Below are 20,118 nucleotides of genomic sequence, written 5' to 3' on the forward strand. Positions count from 1 at the left end.
GGACGCGCAGGCTCAGCGGCCATGGCTCACGGGCCCAGCCGCTCCGCGGCATGTGGGATCTTCCCGGACCGGGGCATGAACCCGTGTCCCCTGCATCGTCAGGTGGACTCCCAACCATTGCACCACCAGGGAAGCCCCTCCATTTTATTTTTGATGGACTAGCGAAGCTCACACATGTTTGAAGTCCTGTCCTGAAAAATGACTCCTTCGTAGATGACTGTCCCAAAACATTTTATTCTCTGCTACTGTTTTGTCAAGTATTCTTGAGTAGTAAGGTCAATAGTTACTAGCGAAAGTGTGTACTACATTTTAAAGATCTTTTTGGAGGGTCTAGTGCATTTATTTGGTGGGGCTGCGGATTCTTTTGCTTATGAAAGACCATGAATAGTTAGTTTTCTACTTATCTGCTTTGCTAATATAAGTAATACCCGTTTGGCTACTTTTTCATGATTGGTTGGTTATTGGGTCCAATCTGTAGAATGACAATGAATATGGAGGCACTGGGTTTTTTGAAAACCCATATTAAATATGTTTTTCTTAAACTGACAGGTGGGAATAAAGAGTTTGCAGAAACACTGATTGATCGATTGATTCATTCATCCCGCAAATATTTATTTCGTGTTTATTGTGTGCCTGGCACCATGCTAGCTGTTCTAGGCACTGAGATACACAGAAAAATCTCTACTCTTCATGGAAAATACATTGAAGTTTGTGGAGACAGATATAAAAACATGTAAATATTTTTAACAAAAACAAGTAAATGTGTACTATTTCCCGGGATGTTGTGAGCGGGGAAAGAAAAAGTTAGGACAAACAGATAAAGATAGACATCTAAAAGCCATCGCGCTGCTCCTTTAGATGTGATGTTTGAGCAGGTGGTGAATGAGGTGAGAAGGTGAGTCACAGAGGTATTTTGGAGGAAAGTGTTCTAGGCTCAGGAAACAAAGCTGGGTAAGGCCTGGCAAGGGGAGGGGGCTGATAGCAGAGGTAGTTTACTCATGTTTGAGGACGATCAGTGAGGAGGGTAAGTGAGGGAGTGGTGGGGAGAGGGAAGGTGGGGTGGGGAGGGGTTTGGATGCACAAGGAGGGAGGGTGCAGAAGAGTGACCAGGAGGGCTTGTAGGGCCCAAGTGAGAAGGGAAATCCCCAGAGAGGAAGGGCATTATTTGACTCCTGTCTTAATAGGCTCGCTGTGGCTACTGTGTGGCCCATGAACCTTAGGGCCTTAGGCAAAGAGCTGGGAGAGCAGGCAGGAGGCTAGCGAGCTGTCATTCAGGCCATGGGTGATGGTCGCTTGGACCAGGCACGCCAAGGAGACCTGGTAGGAAATGAATGTGATTTCGTGATAATTCAAGTGCCAGGGTAATCAGATTGTTTCTTAACATCTGATGGTGTTTAATCTGCTTTTTGAAAAGAGGGAAAACATGCAGCATCACTGATTTAATAAAAATAAAGGGGGGCTTCCCTGGTGGCGCAGTGGTTAAGAATCCACCTGCCAGTGCAGGGGACACGGGTTCACACCCTGGGCCGGGAAAGGTCCCACCTGCCGCGGAGCAACTAAGCCGGGGCACCACAACTACTGAGCCTGCGCTCTAGAGCCCGCGAGCCGCGACTACTGAGCCCCCCATGTGCCTAGAGCCCGTGCTCTGCAACAGGGGAAGCCACCGCAACGAGAAGCCCGCACACCGCAGCAAAGAGTAGCCCCCGCTCGCCGCAACTAGAGAAAGCCTGCGTGCAGCAGTGAAGACCCAACGCAGCCATAAATAAATAAATAAGTAAATTGAATAAGTCAATGGAATGTGTGTGATACGTCTTTGCTAAAGATACATGTAAAACTACGAAATTTCAAATTTTCTGGTCTCAGATATTATGACTGCATCGAAAATATATTTTAAAGTGCAGCTCCTTCTTGAAATTTTACAGGTTTTAGAGATTTTTACCAAACCCAATTTTAGTCCAGCCAGCCTAAGGACCGTGGTCAAGGGCCCTGTCTATATTATACTAAGTTATTGTCTGAAACTGGTAAGAAACACAAAGACTTTCACACCAATTACAAAGAAGAGAGGAGGTAATATTATAAAAGAATAGCAAAGCTTATTTACAAAGCTAAATTCCCACGGGATCTATGGACAACCATTTCGAATTTTCCAGAGATGATTCAAACGAACGGTGATATACTGCCACCTAGGGGGAGAGTTTGGCTCTCAAGGAAATTGAAAAAATAAAACGAAGGTTCAAAATAAGTCGAAGTGAATACATTTCATAACATTTTATTGAGCATTCCATGACATTACATAATAATCATAAAATTGATTATATTTGGTATGTATAGTTTTGGTGACTGTAATTTTCGGAACTAGGGATCAGTAGATCTAATAGAACTGTTTTCTTCTAACTTCAGAATGCATTGGTTTGAAACTTTTTCTGAAGTATAGAAAGAAAACCACATTAAGTTATGCCCTCAGCATGAAGTTATGCATTTGGTGGAAGTTGCATTAACTTAGGGAGCCCTAGAGGATCTAGGCCGTTGGGTCAATGTTCCCCGCCCCTGCCCCACCCCTTGGCTTTCTAGTATCACAGCAGCCTGTTTTCCAGACTCCTGAATCCTAAACATTCTGCTCGCTTCTCCCACCTGTCAACTGCCCTAAGAAAGTGAAGAGAAAGAAACCTGCATTTTTTTCATACCTGTCTGAACAAAATTATTTCTGGACAAATGACTGAGATGGGGGCAAGTTTAAATAATCACCGAGACTTCTCTTTAATGCTAAAGGACAGTTTTCTGTTATTGACTTTGGCTCAAAGTAGATTTTCATTTTGAAATTAAATGACAAATTTTAAGTTCTATATGAGCGTTTGACAATGTCAATATGTTTTGGAATTTCTATCATAAATTTTGGAAGTGGCCTTTGGCTTACTTACTGAAGAAGTAAGGTTTGGTTCCCTTTACTGTGGTACCCCTGAGTCCCACCAGGAAACAGTCTGGGAGGCATTATAGTGTAATGGGGAGAACTTCAGGGCTGGAGCGAGTGAGACCTGGGTTCAAATCCCAGCTCTGCCCAGGCTGGCCTTTTGACCTTAGGAAAGTACTTTCTCTGTAGCCTTTTTCTCGTCATTTGTAAAATGGGGATCACATTTGTCTCAGAGAGAGCATGTGAGGGGCAAGAACACATGGTAAAACCTTCATAAGTTACCGTCCATGATGATGCTAGGTCCAGGCATCTAAGCATGAAGTATAAATTAAATTAATTGAAATAAATTTTCTCTGTGAACTGCCAGTTTCTCTTATTTTTTTCCCCATGTTTTCTTGGGTTTCTGAGAGAGGTGATTGATTTATGTACTTCAGTTTTTTCAGTAATTTGGTATAATCTCATGGCTAAAAGAGAATATTGTCATTTATATAATCTGTCGTCTGTTTTAATGCTATAATTTTTCTCTGCGTATTTGTACTGTTGTGGACTTTTTGAGCCAAAATGGTATATGAACAGAAGAGAATGGAAGCACAGAGATTTCTCCTATTCCTGTGGATCCCATATCAAGATCTTTATAACCTCATCTTGATGTTAATAATTTTCTCCCCAATACTGAAGATTTTCGATTCCTTTAGCATTATTTTTCAGGTGTGTGATAGATAATAGGGTGGGAAAAGACATACAGAGTGATGTCAAGGAGTTATTTAGAAACTGGAACTAGAGCTAAATCTGGGAATGTGAGTTATAGGTTTCCACTTTGAGTCTTAATGGGGTCAGTTCAAGAAAAATACTAGGATGTGATGAGAATTTGATTTCAAATTCTGAAAAAATAGATTTACAAATTGATGACTATTTCTAAGTTATTTTGAATGAAGTCTTAATTAGGCTTCTCTTTGTCATTTTCAGCTGTACAAAGAAATTGAAATTTGTCCGAAAGTCACTCAGAACATCCAGATTGAGAAGTCAGATACAGCTGGTGATAATTATGGTATGTTTCTTTTTCTTTGATCTTTGGTGTTCTTCACTTTAAAACAATTCCTGTGTGAACATGCACTTATTTACAATTCAATAAAATGCCTTTGGGGCCTATTTAAAACAGCCCATCTGGCTTCTGTGCTCCGCGGAGCAGCCAAAATAAGGGGAAAAAGATATTTACCCTGGGTGTGACGAAGTTTTTAGCTTTAAATTTCTTAACTTTAATCATCGGGGTTCGCCTGTCATAGAAAAGAAATGGATCCATCGAGAGGAGATTATTTTATCTTATGATATACCCTAGTAATGAAGAAATTATCCTTTCGCATCTCTATCCCCCAAATATAGGTATTATTCTCCTTTCGCTCACAAATGATGTTAAAGGAACTTGTTTTGGTGGGAGTTGGGGTCCCCAAGACCACCTCTGGGTTTTTTGGTTCACTAAGAGGACGCACTGGACTCAGCTTAATCATGACCACGGTTTATTACAGCAAAACTATACAAAAGAGCATCAGTAAAAGGGGGAGGCATGTGGGGTTCTGAAGAGTGCAGAAACCAGGTACAAGCTTCCAGAGTCCTCACCAGTCACAGAGAAGTCCATAATTCCCCCAGCAACAAGCTGTGACAATGCGTGTGAACTGTTGTCTGGTAGGAAGTTTGTTAGTGACTCAGTGCCCAGGATTTTTATTGAGAGGCTGGTCAGGGAGGCACCCTCTGCTCAGCATAGACCAAAATTCCAGCCTCCCAGGAGGAAAGCAGGTGTTCAGCACAAACCACATGGTTTGTACAGATTTTAGACACAATGAGCTACATTAGGGTGTTGGGAACCCTCCCAAAATCCAAGTTCCCAGATGCCAGCCAGGATCCAAACTGACAAGCAGGCCTTTCAAAGAATGGCAGTCAGGCTTGCTATGTTAAGGCCTTCCTATTGTCTACCTTCTGGTGTAGTTAAGTATGTAATCCTTTCCATAGATTTAAGACTAGTCTTCTTAGCATTACACTTTATGACTTGGATAGTAGTGAAGTTGGTGCTCGAGTGAAATACATAGGGAAACCCATATGCTATATCAGGGCTAGATCAGTCGGGAGGGCGAGGTTAGCTGAGGCAGTGACAGTCACCAAAGCCCAGCGGCTCCAAACAGTGAAATTCTTTCTCCTGTTCACCATGCATCCTCTGTGGGTTGGCTGGGACCCTTTCTGTATGTTATCCTCACTCTAGGACCCAGGCCTGCAGCACCTGCCACCTGGGACATTGTCTTTCTCTTGGCAAAGGGGAAAGAGGGAAGGTGGTGATTTGGGTGCTGGCTCACTCCCAATTCACTTGTCAAAGCACGTGACTGGAGGGGGGGATGGGTAGGTGGGCAGAAGAGTGTAGTCCTACTATGTACTGGAACAAAGGAGAACTAGAAGACCTGGTGGAAAGATACAAAGGTCACTGCATATGCTTGCTTACTGCGTATTTCTCTGAATTAACTTATTAGGCTTTTTCACATTTGAAAGTCTTCAAACCCTTTACTGGGCAGCAGCATCTTCAGTATTCCTGCCGAAGCCTCTCCCGCAGGCAGCCAGTCCACCTCTCAGAGCACTCACTGGAGTGCTTTGGCCTAATGAAGAGAACCGAATTTCCAGCCCCTGGCCACTTGTGTTACACCCTCACGCTGTTTACTTCTTGACCTTAAAACTAAAGACAGCATTAAAGCCAGAGGACGTTTTTGATGGCAAGGGATAGATGTGTCTGAAGGCTTATTATGCAGCAGAAGCATGACCTCAGTAATTAAAGCAGTAATTGGTAGCAGCGCTACAAATAAGCATCTGGATCCTCCAAACTGAGTTGTACCATATCCCTTACTGTTTTGTCTTTGGTTTAGTTACTTTCTCTTGCATAAGGGGAAAATGTAGCCAGAAGCAAGAGAGGGCTGAATTTCACAGCTCTTGGAATCAAATGCCAAGGTAGACTGGTTTTGGGGACTTCCCTGGCGGTCCAGTGGTTAAGACTCTGCGCTTCCACTGCAGGGGGCTTGGGTTCCATCCCTAGTTGGGGAACTAAGGTCCCATGTGCCGTGCAGCGCAGCCAAAGGAAAAAAAAAGATGGTTTGGTTTGGCTTGGGGACTCAGAAATAGAAACTGGGCATAGAACCGCTATATTTTTTATGCTTTTTTTAATTAAAGTGGCTGAAGTACTCACAGAACCTGTTTAGATTTCCATGCTGAAGCTGTTACAGGGCATCAGACATCAACCCAGAGGGTACTGGTTGGCCGTGCTTCTCACGTGACCTGACATAAAGAAGCAGGGGTTTGCGGCTTTTGTTTTCATTTCTGATCTGTCATGGAGCACCCCTGCTTTTGTAAGCTACAAAATCCCTTGCTTAGCGGTTGTGGCAGTGTCAGACGATGAGGTTCGCAGTGCCTAGTCTTGCTTTCTGTCCTTACATCGCTGTCAGTTGCAGCCTATCTGTAGCGGTTCCTGGACTTCACCTTGGAAGGCCACCATGCATGGCTGATAACCTTAGGTAAAATCATTTATTCTCAGTGCCCAGTTCGATGTTGGCAGAAGGCATTCCCACAAGTAGCTAAAGAGTCCCCGAGTCCTAAGAAGACCTGGTTGTCTCTGACCTCAGAATCTACCAAGGATTCTAAATTCAGCCCACCTCTCTCTGACATTAGCACCTAAGTGCAGCTTCCCGCTATACATCAATTTCAGTATATGTAAGTTACTAGCACACATCAGCACACATACAAGGTCTAACTATAAACCAGATGCTGCTTTCTATTGTAGAACGCTTTAGGGAGGAAATTATGACTTAATAATTCCACTGACTAAACAAATGGAAAGATTTAACACTTGCCTGATTTCTCTCTCTTGCCCCTCCCTCTACCTCAGCCCTCCGGACTCTCTCAGACTTGTTGTTGAAGTTAGTTCAAATAGTTTTGTAATAGACTAAGCATGATCCCCTAGGCTGCCTTGAGGTGGACGAATGCATCATTTCAGCAACTGAGTATTCCTTCTTCTCTGGGGACCGCTTAGACTATTAGACTTTTGGTCTTGTGTCCCCTCTATGTCAGAGGTGTCTGCACTTTTCTCACTTTCTCTCTTTCACTGTATCCTGGTCTCTGCTTCTGAGTACTTCCTTTTGTTTACTTTGTTGTCCTGATTTTTCTTTGGTCATGAATTTCAGTATGAGGAAACTTCTGGTTATTCAACATATGAGTCTGTCTTCTTCGTTTCTTCACTCAGTTTTAATCACTTCCTTCATTCTCAAGATCATATGCCATTCATGGTGCCTCCTGGTCTTTGTAATTCTAAGCCTTCTGATGGGTGGATATATTGGGTTTATATCGAATAACTCCCTCTGTCTTCTGTTGGCAGTCATTTTGGACCACATTACATTTGTCTGCTGGGAATTAGATTGTTGCTATCCTATTTAAAAGAAAAAAATATTCTGACTTGTGCGGCTGACATCAGAAAGTCTACAAATAACAAATTTTGGCAAGGATGTGGAGAAAAGGGAACCTTTCTACACCATTGGTGGGAATGTAAATTAGTGCAGCCTCTATGGAAAACAGTATAGAGGGTCCTTAAAAAACTAAAAATAGAGCTACCATATGATCCAGCAATCCCACTCCTGGATATATATCCGGAAAAAACGAAAAGTAATTCAAAAAGATACGTGCACCCCAAAGTTCATAGCAGCACTATTTACGATAGCCTGCACATGGATACAGTGGAATATTATTCAGCCAAAGAAAAGAATGGAATATTGCCATTGTTAGCAATATGGATGTGCCCAGAGAATATTGTTTCACAGCTTTAGTGAAATAAGTCAGACAGAGAAAGACGAATACTGTATGATATCACTTACATACGGAATCTAAAAAATAATACACATGAGTACATATTTGTTACTGTAGGAGATGGTTATAATCCCCACCTTCCCTCCATTGTGCAAATTGTTGGCATCTTGAAATGGAGGCTGCTCCTTGGGACTCTTGACCTCCTTAGTGGTAAGGAAGGAAGGCAGCAAATGAATACCCATCTCCACTGACTTTGGTTTAAGGTGACTTGCAGTAGGCTGTCAACACATCACCTCTCCTGACAATGTGTTCATTTTATGTTTAATAGAATAAAATTTGAATTAAAAATTTAATTAAAAAATTTGGTCTCAGAACTTTATATAAAATGGTAGCATTTTAGAAAGGAAATGCCTGTATTTTAATGAATTCTATTCATCCTCTCCCTGTTGTAGCCCTCGATTCTTATCTATTCTAACAGATAAAAGAAAAAGAAAATCTCCGCTGTGATGCAGATAAATACACCTGTGTTAAGGCTAATGTCATTTTGGTGGCTCGTGTCTAAAATTATTTTTATTTCAGTGGGACTTCTTGAAGAGTAATCTGAAAGTTAGAAGTTGCTGTAAGAATGGAATTTAAAATAAGAGAATAAAACAGAGACTTTGGAAAGTCCTCAGGGGGTGGGCTCGTATAGTTCCCTATCCGAGGGAGTTTCAGTACCCTAGTGGGTGATGGCATTTGGCAGTTTTGCCTATGTGTGGGTATCTATTTCCTGGTCCTGTGAATGATACAAAAAAACATGTGTTCCTTATGACATGAACTGAGAAGTCTCAGTGAATCCCTGGGCCCCACTCTTTTAATTAATTATTCTATTTTGTCGTTAGTTGCCTGTTTGTTTTTTTAAACCACTGTTTTTTTTTTCCTTTGCCTAAGCCTTATTTTTCTCCCAGAGCTGAAATCATTCGTGTCATATCTTTACAATTGTATTAATTTCCATTGCCCTTTTAAGATTATCTACCAAAGTATTTTATCCCGAGGGAAAGTCGGTGTTGGTTGTGGACATTCCATTGATTGATCAGAAAGAGTTTTACATGAGACTGTCTAGAAACAGACGTGACCAAGTCTTGTAGCCATAGGATTGGGAGCACTTAGAACCTCAGGGCCTTGTTCTGCCTTATTTTCCGAAGGATATAGCAAAACCCAAGATTAATTAACTAACGGGCTTTGAGCTCTGGAAGCCTAGACAGGTGTAAGATAATCTTATGATCAGACACCAGGAGAACGTGCAGCCCATCAGTTTCAATATGAGGAAGGATTTCTAAAGTTTGTTGCTATTTCTCCCTGTTTGCAGAATTTTACTCATTAAAGCAGTGTCCACACAGCAATATTATATGGACGAACACACGCCATACAGTTGTTCCGTTGTGACATGTCCTAGGACATAGATTTGCTGAAAAAAGTCAAGGGGACCCAGATGAGAGAAGCTGATGGTTTCTGTTTTGTGCTATGGAGGGAACTGTGGGGGGGGGAAAAAAAAAGGCAAAACGGTGGCATTTATTAGCAAGCAGGGTAAAACAAAATAATTTTCTTCCATTTGAGTTGATAGGTAGGTTGTATGAAGATAGGTATACCTGGTCATATGAATTTTTACAGTGACTTCTTTTAGAGTGATCTAAACATACATTTTTCTGCTTTGTGAAACAATACGAACAAGGAAAAACTATAACCCCAAGCAATGAGCGTACCTAGTTCACAGCAGATTCTTCTTATTGATTGCTCGACACTCAGAGGCTGTGAGCCTTACCTGGCTGTCCCTGTGTTTCCTAGGCTTTTCACTTTCTTCTGTGGAAGAAGATGGTGTTCGAAGGCTCTACGTGAATAGTGTAAAGGAAACTGGCTTAGCTTCCAAGAAAGGTAAGTTATTAAGTGTCTTGTCTTGACTTGTTTGTCTTCAGTTCCCTTTGGGGTTTCTCTAGTTAGTGGATGAGAAGGATATGCCCAAAGGGTTCACCCCTGAAGAGTATTTAAATGTTGTCTCATCGAAAACTCTTCCAGGGAATACGAGTGTTATTTCCATCAGCTCAATTGTGCAAGGAATGTTGCCTTCTTGGATTTTAAATCGGATTTTGAGCCCATCTCCATGGGGTTGATGGGAAATTCCCTTCTACTCAGAAGTGGGTGTCCTTCCCTACCATCTGGGATGGAATGGAGGTCCCAGGGATCTTCTTGAAGCAGATTATTCGGGAAGACCCCTCTGTGCTTTGGTCTGCGCTGGTTGAAGCTGACATGGGCCTTTGCCTGAGCTTGCAAAGCTCCGTCATGTTCTATTGCTGCCATTCATAGAGGAATCTTTGTAGAAGTTGAGAACCTAGGGGTTCAGGATCCTGACTTGCTGCCCTCCTTCGAGAGCTCTTCTCTGCTACACCCTGCCTGCGGCCCTAGAAGGGCTCATAGTGTTGTCTGTCTAGGCTACTTGTGGAACCCCAGCTCTCCACACTTTTTCTACTCTGAGAGAATCATTTCAACCTAGATTTTTTGCTTCCTACGTTAGTTTCCTAGAGCTGCAGTAGCAAATTGCCACAAACTGGGTGATTGAAATCAATAGAATGTATTCTCACACAGAGGCCTTTCAAACTTCTGGCCTCCTGATGTATTCTCACCAGGAGGCCAGAAGTTTGAAATCAAGGTATTGGCAGGGTTGTTTCTTTTTGGAGCCTCTGCAGGAAGAATCTGTTTCACGGTTCTTTCTAGATTCTGCTGTGGCTGCTAGTAGCCCATGGCGTCCTTGGCTTGTAGCTGCATCACTCTAATTTCTGCCTCTGTCCTCACATGGCCCTCTTTCCCATGTGTCTCTCTGTCTTTACATGGCCTTCTTAGAAGAACACCAGTCATTGGATTTAGGACCCACCCTACTTACTCTGGTATGACTTCATCCTGACTTAATTACATCTGCAAAGACCCTCTTTCCAAATAACGTAACGTTCTGGGTGGACGTGACTTTTGGGGGGAACCTGGGCAGGTAGGTAGGGCTTAAAATCCACCTTCATTTCATTCTTCTTGCTATGGAATTTTTAGCTTCATCCAGGCAGTGGCAAAATAATGCCCATTGAATATAAAAGTCCAACATGTCTTGGTCAGTTACACTTGGATGTGATACCTGTATCTGTTCTGCTAGAGGACAGTGGAGCAGCTGGGGGAGGATGGAATGCCTGCCTACCTTTCCCACCTCCTCCCATGTTCTGGGGCAGCTTAGTTCTGGGTGTTCATGGCTTACAAGCTCCTTGTGCAGCGTACTCTGCCCTGTGCTCTCAGCACCGGAGAAGTGCTGCCCGCAGACTTGGCTCTGCACAGAGATGGCAAAGGTGTGCCCAATCGGAAACAAAGTCCAAGTAATTTATCCACTGCTAACGGCCGTGGACAAGGATTTTCCTTCCTTTTCCTTCCATATTTTCGAGGCCAAAGGCAGTCCGGAGGCCAGAGTTTGACGCATTCAAAGCGTATCTCAGCTAAGAGCAGAGATGACGGGGTTTATTCCCCTTTAAACCCCAATCTGATTTTTATCTCTTTCAGCACGACGAATGTGCTGGTTGGCGTGCGGGGGTGGGGAAATACGCTGCCCTGGTTTTTAGTCACATCCTGTTTTAGTCCTTTGAATCCAGGAACACTGGTGTTAGATAAAACCAAACGGTCGTCTGCTGCAACTCCCTTGCCCCATATAACACTGTTCTCTGCGGATGCAAGAGTGTTGCCCATTTGTCCACCTGGGTGGCAAACTGTTCCCAGTATCCCACCTGCAGAGGGCTGTGTCGGGAGAGATATTTGATGTTAAACGTAATCGCTCTGTGAAGACCTCCCGATAACGGAAAGTTCCCTGTGGACCATACGGCCTCTTTGTGGGCGTCTCTGATTATAAGACATCCCTTCTCCCTCAGCTTCCGTTCACTGTTTGCCTCCTCGTTTATAACCAGCCACTGGTGTTCATGATGTACTTTACGTTAAAAACTGCTAAGTCTTTTCCACATTTGACACTTCCAGATCTTTCAACAATTCATTAGAATGTAGAATACAACTCTGGTCATTGCCCTCTGGACACTATCCAGATGCCAATTCTCCTAGAGGACGGTCCAGATTTTAGTGTTTCTGAAAATGACCAGAATGTGGTGCAACCAAGGGGCGTCTGGTGGCACGCAGCCTAATTAGATCTGAATATTCTGTTTGCATTAATTGAACCTACACTTTATTTATTTTTCTTAGCCAGGTACCTTGGGCTTTTGGCCTGTGATGGGCTGCTGGGTAGTTCCCATATTCCTGCTTTCTCTTGCCTCCCTCTTGCTCTGTGTTGGATCTCATGTTGGCTGTACTTGTGAACTGACTTTTGGAACCAAACTGTGTTTACACTTATCTGTGTTCATCTTGGGCCTGTTTGGCGCATTGTTCTGCTCTTGGAATCATCTGAGGTTGGGATCAGGCATCTTCTTTGCTGTCATCTAAGTGTCTTCCAGATGGCTCCACAGGACACAGAGAAAGCTCTGTGCTGTATTTTTCTAGACAGATAGATTAGATGCTTCACAACTTTTACCGTGGGTGGTGGGGATCGTTTTTGAGTAGGCTCAAAAATTCCAAAAAAAAGTTTTCCTCTTTGTTCTACCAAATATTAATAATGAGAGTTAATGTCTTAAATATCTTCCACATGCCAAGTGCTGTGCAAAGAGTTTTATATGGATTATTTTGTTGAATCTCATTTAATCCATGCCCCTCTTCACGTATGAGGAAACTGAGGCTGGGAGAGATTCAGTAACATGCCCACGGGCACGGAGCTGTTACACAGTGGCGTTGTGACAGAAGGACCCCAACAAGGTACTTCATTGCCCACCACTTCTGGGCCCCCTGCTCTCACTTATTAATACTGAGACTAGCTCACTCAGGTAGGCCCCGTATTAGTTTCTTAGGGTTGCCATAACAAACTACCACAAATTGGGTGGCTTAAGAAGCAGAACTGGATAAAACTAAAAGCTGGTTCTTTGAGAAGGTAAACAGAATTGATAAACCCTTAGCCAGACTCATCAAGAAAAAGAGGGAGAAGACTCAAATCAGTAGAATGAGAAATGAAAAAGGAGACGTAACAACTGACACTGCAGAAATACAAAGGATCGAGAGAGATTACTACAAGCAACTCTATGCCAGTAAAATGGACAACCTGGAAGAAATGGACAGATTCTTAGAAAAGCACAACCTTCCAAGAATGAACCAGGAGGAAATAGAAAATATAAACAGACCAGTCACAAGCACTGAAATTGAGACTGTGATTAAAAACCTTCCAACAAGCAAAAGCCCAGGACCAGAGGGCTTCACGGGCAAATTCTGTCAAACATTTAGAGAAGAGCGAACACCTGTCCTTCTCAAACTCTTCCAAAATATAGCAGAGGGAGGAACACTCCCCAAGTCATTCTACGAGGCCATCATCACCCTGATACCAAAACCAGACAAAGATGTCACAGAGAAAGAAAACCACAGGCCAATATCACTGATGAACATAGATGCAAAAATCCTCAACAAAATGCTAACAAACAGAATCCAACAGCACCTTAAAAGGATCATACACCATGATCAAGTGGGGTTTATCCCAGGAATGCAAGGATTCTTCAATATACGCAAATCAGTCAGTGTGATACACCTTATTAACAGATTGAAGGAGAAAAACCATATGATCATCTCAATAGATTCAGACAAAGCTTTTGACAAAATTCAACACCCATTTATGATAAAAGCTCTCCAGAAAGTAGGCATAGAGGAAACTTACCTCAACATAATAAAGGCCGTACATGACAAACCCACAGCCAACATCATTCTCAATGGTGAAAAACTGAAACCATTTCCTCTAAGATCAGGAAGAAGACAAGGTTATCTACTCTCACCACGGTTATTCAACATTGTTTTGGAAGTTTTAGCCAGAGCAATCAGAGAAGAAAAGGAAATAAAAGGAACCCAAATCAGAAAAGAAGAAGTAAAGCTGTCACTGTTTGCAGATGACATGATACTGTACATAGAGAATCCTAAAGATGCTACCAGAAAACTACTAGAGCTAATCAATGAATTTGGTAAAGTAGCAGGATACAAAATTAATGCACAGAAATCTCTTGCATTCCTACACACCAGTGATGAAAAATCTGAAAGAGAAGTTAAGGAAACACTCCCATTTACCATTGCAACAAAAAGAATAAAATACCTAGGAATAAACCTACCTAAGGAGACAAAAGACCTTATGCAGAAAACTATGACACACTGATGAAAGAAATTAAAGATGATACAAACAGATGGAGATATATACCATGTTCTTGGATTGGAAGAATCAACATGGTGAAAATGACTCTACTACCCAAAGCAAACTACAGATTCAGTGCAATCCCTATCAAACTACCAATGGCATTTTTCACAGAACCAGAACAAAAGTTTTCACAGTTTGTATGGAAACACAAAAGACCCCGAATGGCCAAAGCAATCTTGTGAAAGAAAAACGGAGCTGGAGGAATCAGGCTCCCAGACTTCGGACTCTACTACAAAGCTACAGTAAACAAGACAGTGTGGTACTGGCACAAAAACAGAAATATAGATCAATGGAACACGATAGAAAGCCCAGAGATAAACCCACGCACATATGGTCACCTTATCTTTGATAAAGGAGGCAAGAATATACAGTGGAGAAAGGACAGCCTCTTCAATAAGTGGTGCTGGGAAAACTGGACAGGTATATGTAAAAGAATGAGATTAGATCACTCCCTAACACCATACACAAAAATAAGCTCAAAATGGATTAAAAACCTAAATGTAAGGCCAGAAACTATCAAACTCTTAGAGGAAAACATAGGCAGAACACTCTATGACATACATCACAGCAGGATCCTTTTTGACCCTCCTCCTAGAGAAATGGAAATAAAAACAAAAATAAACAAATGGGACCTAATGAAACTTAAAAGCTTTTGCACAGCAAAGGAAACCATAAACAAGATGAAAAGACAACCCTCAGCATGGGAGAAAATATTTGCAAATGAAGCAACAGACAAAGGATTAATCTCCAAAATATACAAGCAGCTCATGCAGCTCAATATCAAAAAAAACAAACAACCCAATCCAAAAATGAGCAGAAGACTTAAATAGACATTTCTCCAGAGAAGTTACAGAGATTGCCAACAAACACATGAAAGGATGCTCGACATCACTAATCATTAGAGAAATGCAAATCAAAACTACAATGAGGTATCACCTCACACCAGTCAGAATGGCCATCCTCAAGAAATCTACAAACAGTAAATGCTGGAGAGGGTGTGGAGTAAAGGGAACCCTCTTGCACTGTTGGTGGGAATGTAAATTGATACAGCCACTATGGAGAACAGTATGCAGGTTCCTTCAAAAACTAAAAATAGAACTACCATACAACCCAGCAATCCCACTACTAGGCATATACCCTGAGGAAACCATAATTCAAAAAGAGGCATGTACCACAATGTTCACTGCAGCTCTATTTACAATAGCCAGGACCTGGAAGCAGCCTAAGTGTCCATCGACAGATGAATGGATAAAGAAGATGTGACACATGTATACAATGAAATATTACTCAGCCATAAAAAGAAAGGAAATTGAGTTATTTGTAGTGAGGTAGATGGACCTAGAGTCTGTCATACAGAGTGAAGTAAGTCAGAAAGAGAAAAACACATACCGTATGCTAACACATGTATATGGAATCTAAAAACAAAAACAAAATGGCTCTGAAGAACCTAGGGGCAGGACAGGCAGAAAGATGCAGACGTAGAGAATTGACTTGAGGACACGGGGAGGGGGAAGTGTAAGCTGGGACGAAGTGAGAGAGTGGCATGGACATATATACACTACCAAATGTAAAATAGATAGCTAGTGGGAAGCAGCCGCATAGTACAGGGAGATCAGCTCAGTGCTTTGTGACCACCTAGAGGAGTGGGATAGGGAGCTTGGGAGGGAGATGCAAGAGGGAGGGGATATGGGGATATATGTATACATATAGCTGATTCACTTTGTTATAAAGCAGAAATTAACACACCATTGTAAAGCAATTATACTCCAATAAAGATGTTAAAAACAAACAAACAAACCCAGAACTGTATTCTCCCACAGTTCTGGAGGACAGAGTGTGAAACCAAGGTGTGTGCAGGGCTGTGGTCCTTGGGAGGTTCTAGGGGAGAATCCTTTCTTGCTTCTTCCGTCATCTGGAGGCTCCAGGTGTGGCAGCATCGCTCCAATCTCATCCTCCGACTTCACATAACTTTCTCCTCTTCTCTCTGTGTCTCTTTTGTGTGTCTCTTACAAGGACACTTTTCAGTGGGTTTAGGACCCATCAGATAATCCAGCATGATTTTATCTCAAGATCTTTTACTGAATTACGGCTGCAAAGATCCTGTTCCAAATAAGCTCACATTCCCAGTTTTCGGGACATGGACATATCTTTTCAGGGGCCACCCTTCAACCCACTACACATTGTTATTCAGCCAGTCACAGCAACCTAGAAAATCTTTTTTTTTTTAATTATTTTATTTTTATTTATTTAGTTTTTGGCCGAGTGGCTTGCGGGATCTTAGTTCCCTGACGAGGGATTGAACCTGGACCCTAGGCAGTGAGAGCCCAGAGTCCTAACCACTGGACCACCAGGGAATTCCCGCAAACCTAAAAATTCTTTAAAAAAAAACAAAAAACTTACAGATGGTTTTAGTTTTTAAGTCGTTTCTTCTTTTTCTCCTTATTTTACCTCCTCTAATATCTAACGAAAAGAACTGTCTCCAAGAGAACACTTAAAAACCAATAACTGCCTTTCACATGTGGAAATTTTGTGTTTTCAATTCAAATGTTGTGATGCCAAAATCTTTCACCTAAAAATGGAATGGTTAGTCTCCCAGAATTCTGCCTCTGACGTGGAGGAAAACCTTCTCATTTCTCTCCCATTGCCTCCTCACCTGCGGTGTTTCTTGGAATATTTTATGATAGAAAATTGATTTCAAGTATTTTGGAAACCTGAGTAAAGCTGGCCGATAGGTGTGACCCGGTGAAGTTGGGAAGTGAGAACTTCTCTGCGGAATTATTTTTCTGTGGAATCAGAGTGAGAACTGCGGGTGTGCCTGAGGGACCGTGTGGCTTTGCGTTTGGCAGTTCATCCTTTGTCTCTGCCCTTCAGTCACTCCCTTTTTCAAGTTAGTTTTTCCACAAAGAAACTTAGAAAATAAGAAATATTCTTAGAAAATAAGAATCAGACTCCTTTCTTCTTCTTAACTGAAGGGAAACCTTATTTCCTCTCCTGTTCTTCCCTAATCTCTCCCTCTCTCAAACTGCTGGAACGTTCTTGTAATGTCAGGTGGACCTGCCCCGGGTCAGTCACAAGTTCTTGTTCTCCTAGGCTGAGCTGGTTCACGGCTGCTCCTCTGGGTCCCAAGCTTCGGCAGCTCCCCAGCATGCTTTGCAAAAGTAGCAGAACCTTTGGGGACCATCAGAAGGCCATTCACCCCAAGGTCCTGAGATAGTTTCAAATAAAAGGTGGGGGAGGGGAAAATATGATTGCATTTGGTTTCATAAACTATCATCTCTCAGTGTATTTGGAATAAGATGACCTTCAGTGGTTGTAGCCGAGGAGATGCCTGCATTTTGATTCCGTAGAAATGATTCATAGACTTTAGCTGACTGTGCCCACGTGTCCACCGTCGCACAAGAAGACATAGAAATTGCTGCAGTCGGGGAGCCTTTCCATCTTTTCCCCTCAAAATGCTAGGACGATAGCCAGAATTAGCATTTGCGAGGAGCAATTGGCAGATGCTTAGAGCACATAGATTCAAGAAGGAATAAATTTGTTTAGCTGGTGTATTCAGGACAGGATAGGCATGCTGTGACATCCCAGTCTAGAACCTTCCAAACCCAAAGACCACGTGATCACCTGATGTTCCCCTTTGCGCACTACAGCCTGTTTGCAGCAACACATATAGCAGGAGAGCTCAGTGTGCCCTTTCGAAACAGGGCGTCTAAGATGCTGTGATCTGATTTGATGCTGCAGCTGCTTTTATGCGTGTGTGACATTAAACATTTTCCGTCTCGCGTTGGCAGGCCTGAAAGCGGGAGATGAGATTCTTGAGATCAATAATCGTGCTGCGAGCACCCTGAATGCTTCTGTCCTCAAAGATTTCCTCTCGCAGCTGTCCCTGGGCCTCCTGGTGAGGACCTACCCCGAGCTGGAGGGAGAAGCAGAGCTGCTGGGGAGCCCGCCCCTCCGGCTGGACGGCCCCGCCGACCTCAGCGAGAACCCTCTCTCCTTTCTCACCAGCAACACAGGTATGGCTGTGCACCGGGCTGCCCCTCGGAGGCTGCCCACGCGGCTTGCGTATTCTGTGGATTTCCTGCATTTGGCAGGTCATCTAAGATGTGTAAGATGAGCAGATTACTGAGCTTCCTGTAGAAATTTCAAAGGGGCCAGGAACTCTCGTGCCTGTGTAACTGCTGTTTGGCTGCGATGGAAAGCTTTGTCGTGCTGCTGTTGTCGTTTGGGAGAAAGATAAATGGGTAGAGGCCACTGTCTCTTGGCTCTGGACGAGAATTGGAGACACAGAAGTGCCAGGAATCACTTAAGATGCTGAGGCTCTTGGTGCTATCTTCCCTGCCTTCCATGGCACCACCCCCCAAATTACCCAGCCCTGCTTTTCCTTCTGTGGAAGAGGAAGATGTGGGGTGAGATGGCCAGAGCGGAAATGTGCCCAGAACTGGTGTTTGGTCAACTTTTCTCTTGGGCCCCTGTGACCTAGAGTCTGGACAAGAGCCCATCGGTGGAACCCCCTGCCCTGCCCCATCTGCCACTTCTCCTGTTTACACATTTCTTCCCACTCCATCTGGCAACCTTATACTCATTCAGAAAGGAACAGCTTGAATGCTACCTGCCCCGAGGAGCCTTCCTGGCACCCCACCAAGCTCCCCAGGGCCCTGCGAAGACATCTTTCACGTGGGCCCTGCTCCTCTTATGCTCTTCTTATTTGCTTGCATCTCTCTCCTGAGTTTGTTTCCTGGTACGAGGCTTAGGTTTTCTTCACTTTGCTACACAGGCGCCCATTCTTGTTCAGCGGGAGAATCAGAGAGCGAGGCCATAGGCGAACAGATACTGCTCTCACTTATCTCACCATGACCTGGTTCTAGAGTTGGGGTTGATTTGGTAAGCTGGGGTTTGGGATTTATTTTCTCTTTAAAACTCGGGTTAAAAGAAGTCTTCATTTTCCACTTCTGAGTGTAGGTACTCTGAGTATTTTTATTTTTCGAAGTCCCTTCTGAAGCTTGGCTTGGTAAGAATAAATCACAAGCGGACGCCTTGTGACAGTTCATCCTTTCATTGGGTGGTTGGTTCCCTAGGAGAATTTGACAAGTTGAGGCTCGAGAGAATCAATCACTATTAGTTACTGTTGACTTCTGACTCAGTTTGTCATTGCAGTACCCACACGCCAATCACATCTTTAGAAAAGGACCCCAGGGAGCTGTGTACCCTTTAAAAAAATTTGTTTTTTAATTTTTTATTGAAGTATAGTTGAATTACAATGTTGTGTTAATTACTGTTGTACAGCAAAGTGACTCAGTGATACATATATATATATACATTCTTTTTCATATTCTTTCCTCTTATGGTTTATCACAGGATATTGAATATAGAACCTTGTTGTTTATCCATTCTATATATAATAGCTTACGTCTGCTAACCCCAAACTCCCACTACACCTCTCCCCTGCCTCCCTTCCCCTTGGCAACAACCAGTCTGTTCAGTATGTCCCTGATTTTGTTTCTGTTTCACAGATAGGTCCATTTGTGTCATATTTTAGATTCCATATTTTAGATTCATATTTTAGATAGTGATATCATATGGTATTTGTCTTTATCTAACCAGGGAGCTGTGTACCCTTAATGATAGGGAATGGATACCATGAAGGTTGTTCTTTTATGTGACCACAAGATGGCAGGCTCAATCCCGTAAAACTCCGTTCACAGTGGTTTCTGTAAAATGACTGAGTAAGGCGTGTTGTGTTAGATTAGGTTATTGAAAGGACTTTATAAGGTCTGGATGTACATACTACAAACAACAGTGTGTACTCAACCTTTTTTGGATGTTTTTTCCTGTCTGAGCCCTTCCTGTGGGTTATGGATATAAAGTAGGTGTTGGCAAACTAAGACCCACTGGCCAAATCCAGACTATGGCCTGTTTTTGTGAATAAAGTTTTATTAGAACACAGTCAAGCCCATTCATTGATGTTTTGTCTCTGGCTGCTTTCCCATCACAATGGCAGAGTTGAGTAGTTATGACTGGGACTCATGGTCTGCAAGACTGAAAATATTTACTATCTGGCCCTTTA

The 20,118-nt window shown here is 42.8% G+C and overlaps 1 protein-coding gene across 2 annotated transcripts in view; it reads left to right on the top strand.

Annotated features, from left to right (window-relative positions):
* The window catches only part of TIAM1 (TIAM Rac1 associated GEF 1), a 149,296-nt gene that overhangs the window by 72,518 nt on the left and 56,660 nt on the right, over positions 1-20,118 (top strand). For both annotated transcript variants that reach the window (XM_007447422.1, XM_007447423.1), the window contains 3 exons: positions 3,875-3,956; positions 9,557-9,643; positions 17,843-18,067. In XM_007447422.1, the coding sequence (XP_007447484.1) occupies positions 3,875-3,956; positions 9,557-9,643; positions 17,843-18,067 (394 nt within the window). The remainder of the gene's footprint in view (positions 1-3,874; positions 3,957-9,556; positions 9,644-17,842; positions 18,068-20,118) is intronic.

This window comes from Lipotes vexillifer, unplaced genomic scaffold (genome assembly GCF_000442215.2).
Source record: "Lipotes vexillifer unplaced genomic scaffold, Lipotes_vexillifer_v1.1 scaffold689, whole genome shotgun sequence".
Lineage (NCBI taxonomy): Eukaryota > Metazoa > Chordata > Mammalia > Artiodactyla > Lipotidae > Lipotes > Lipotes vexillifer.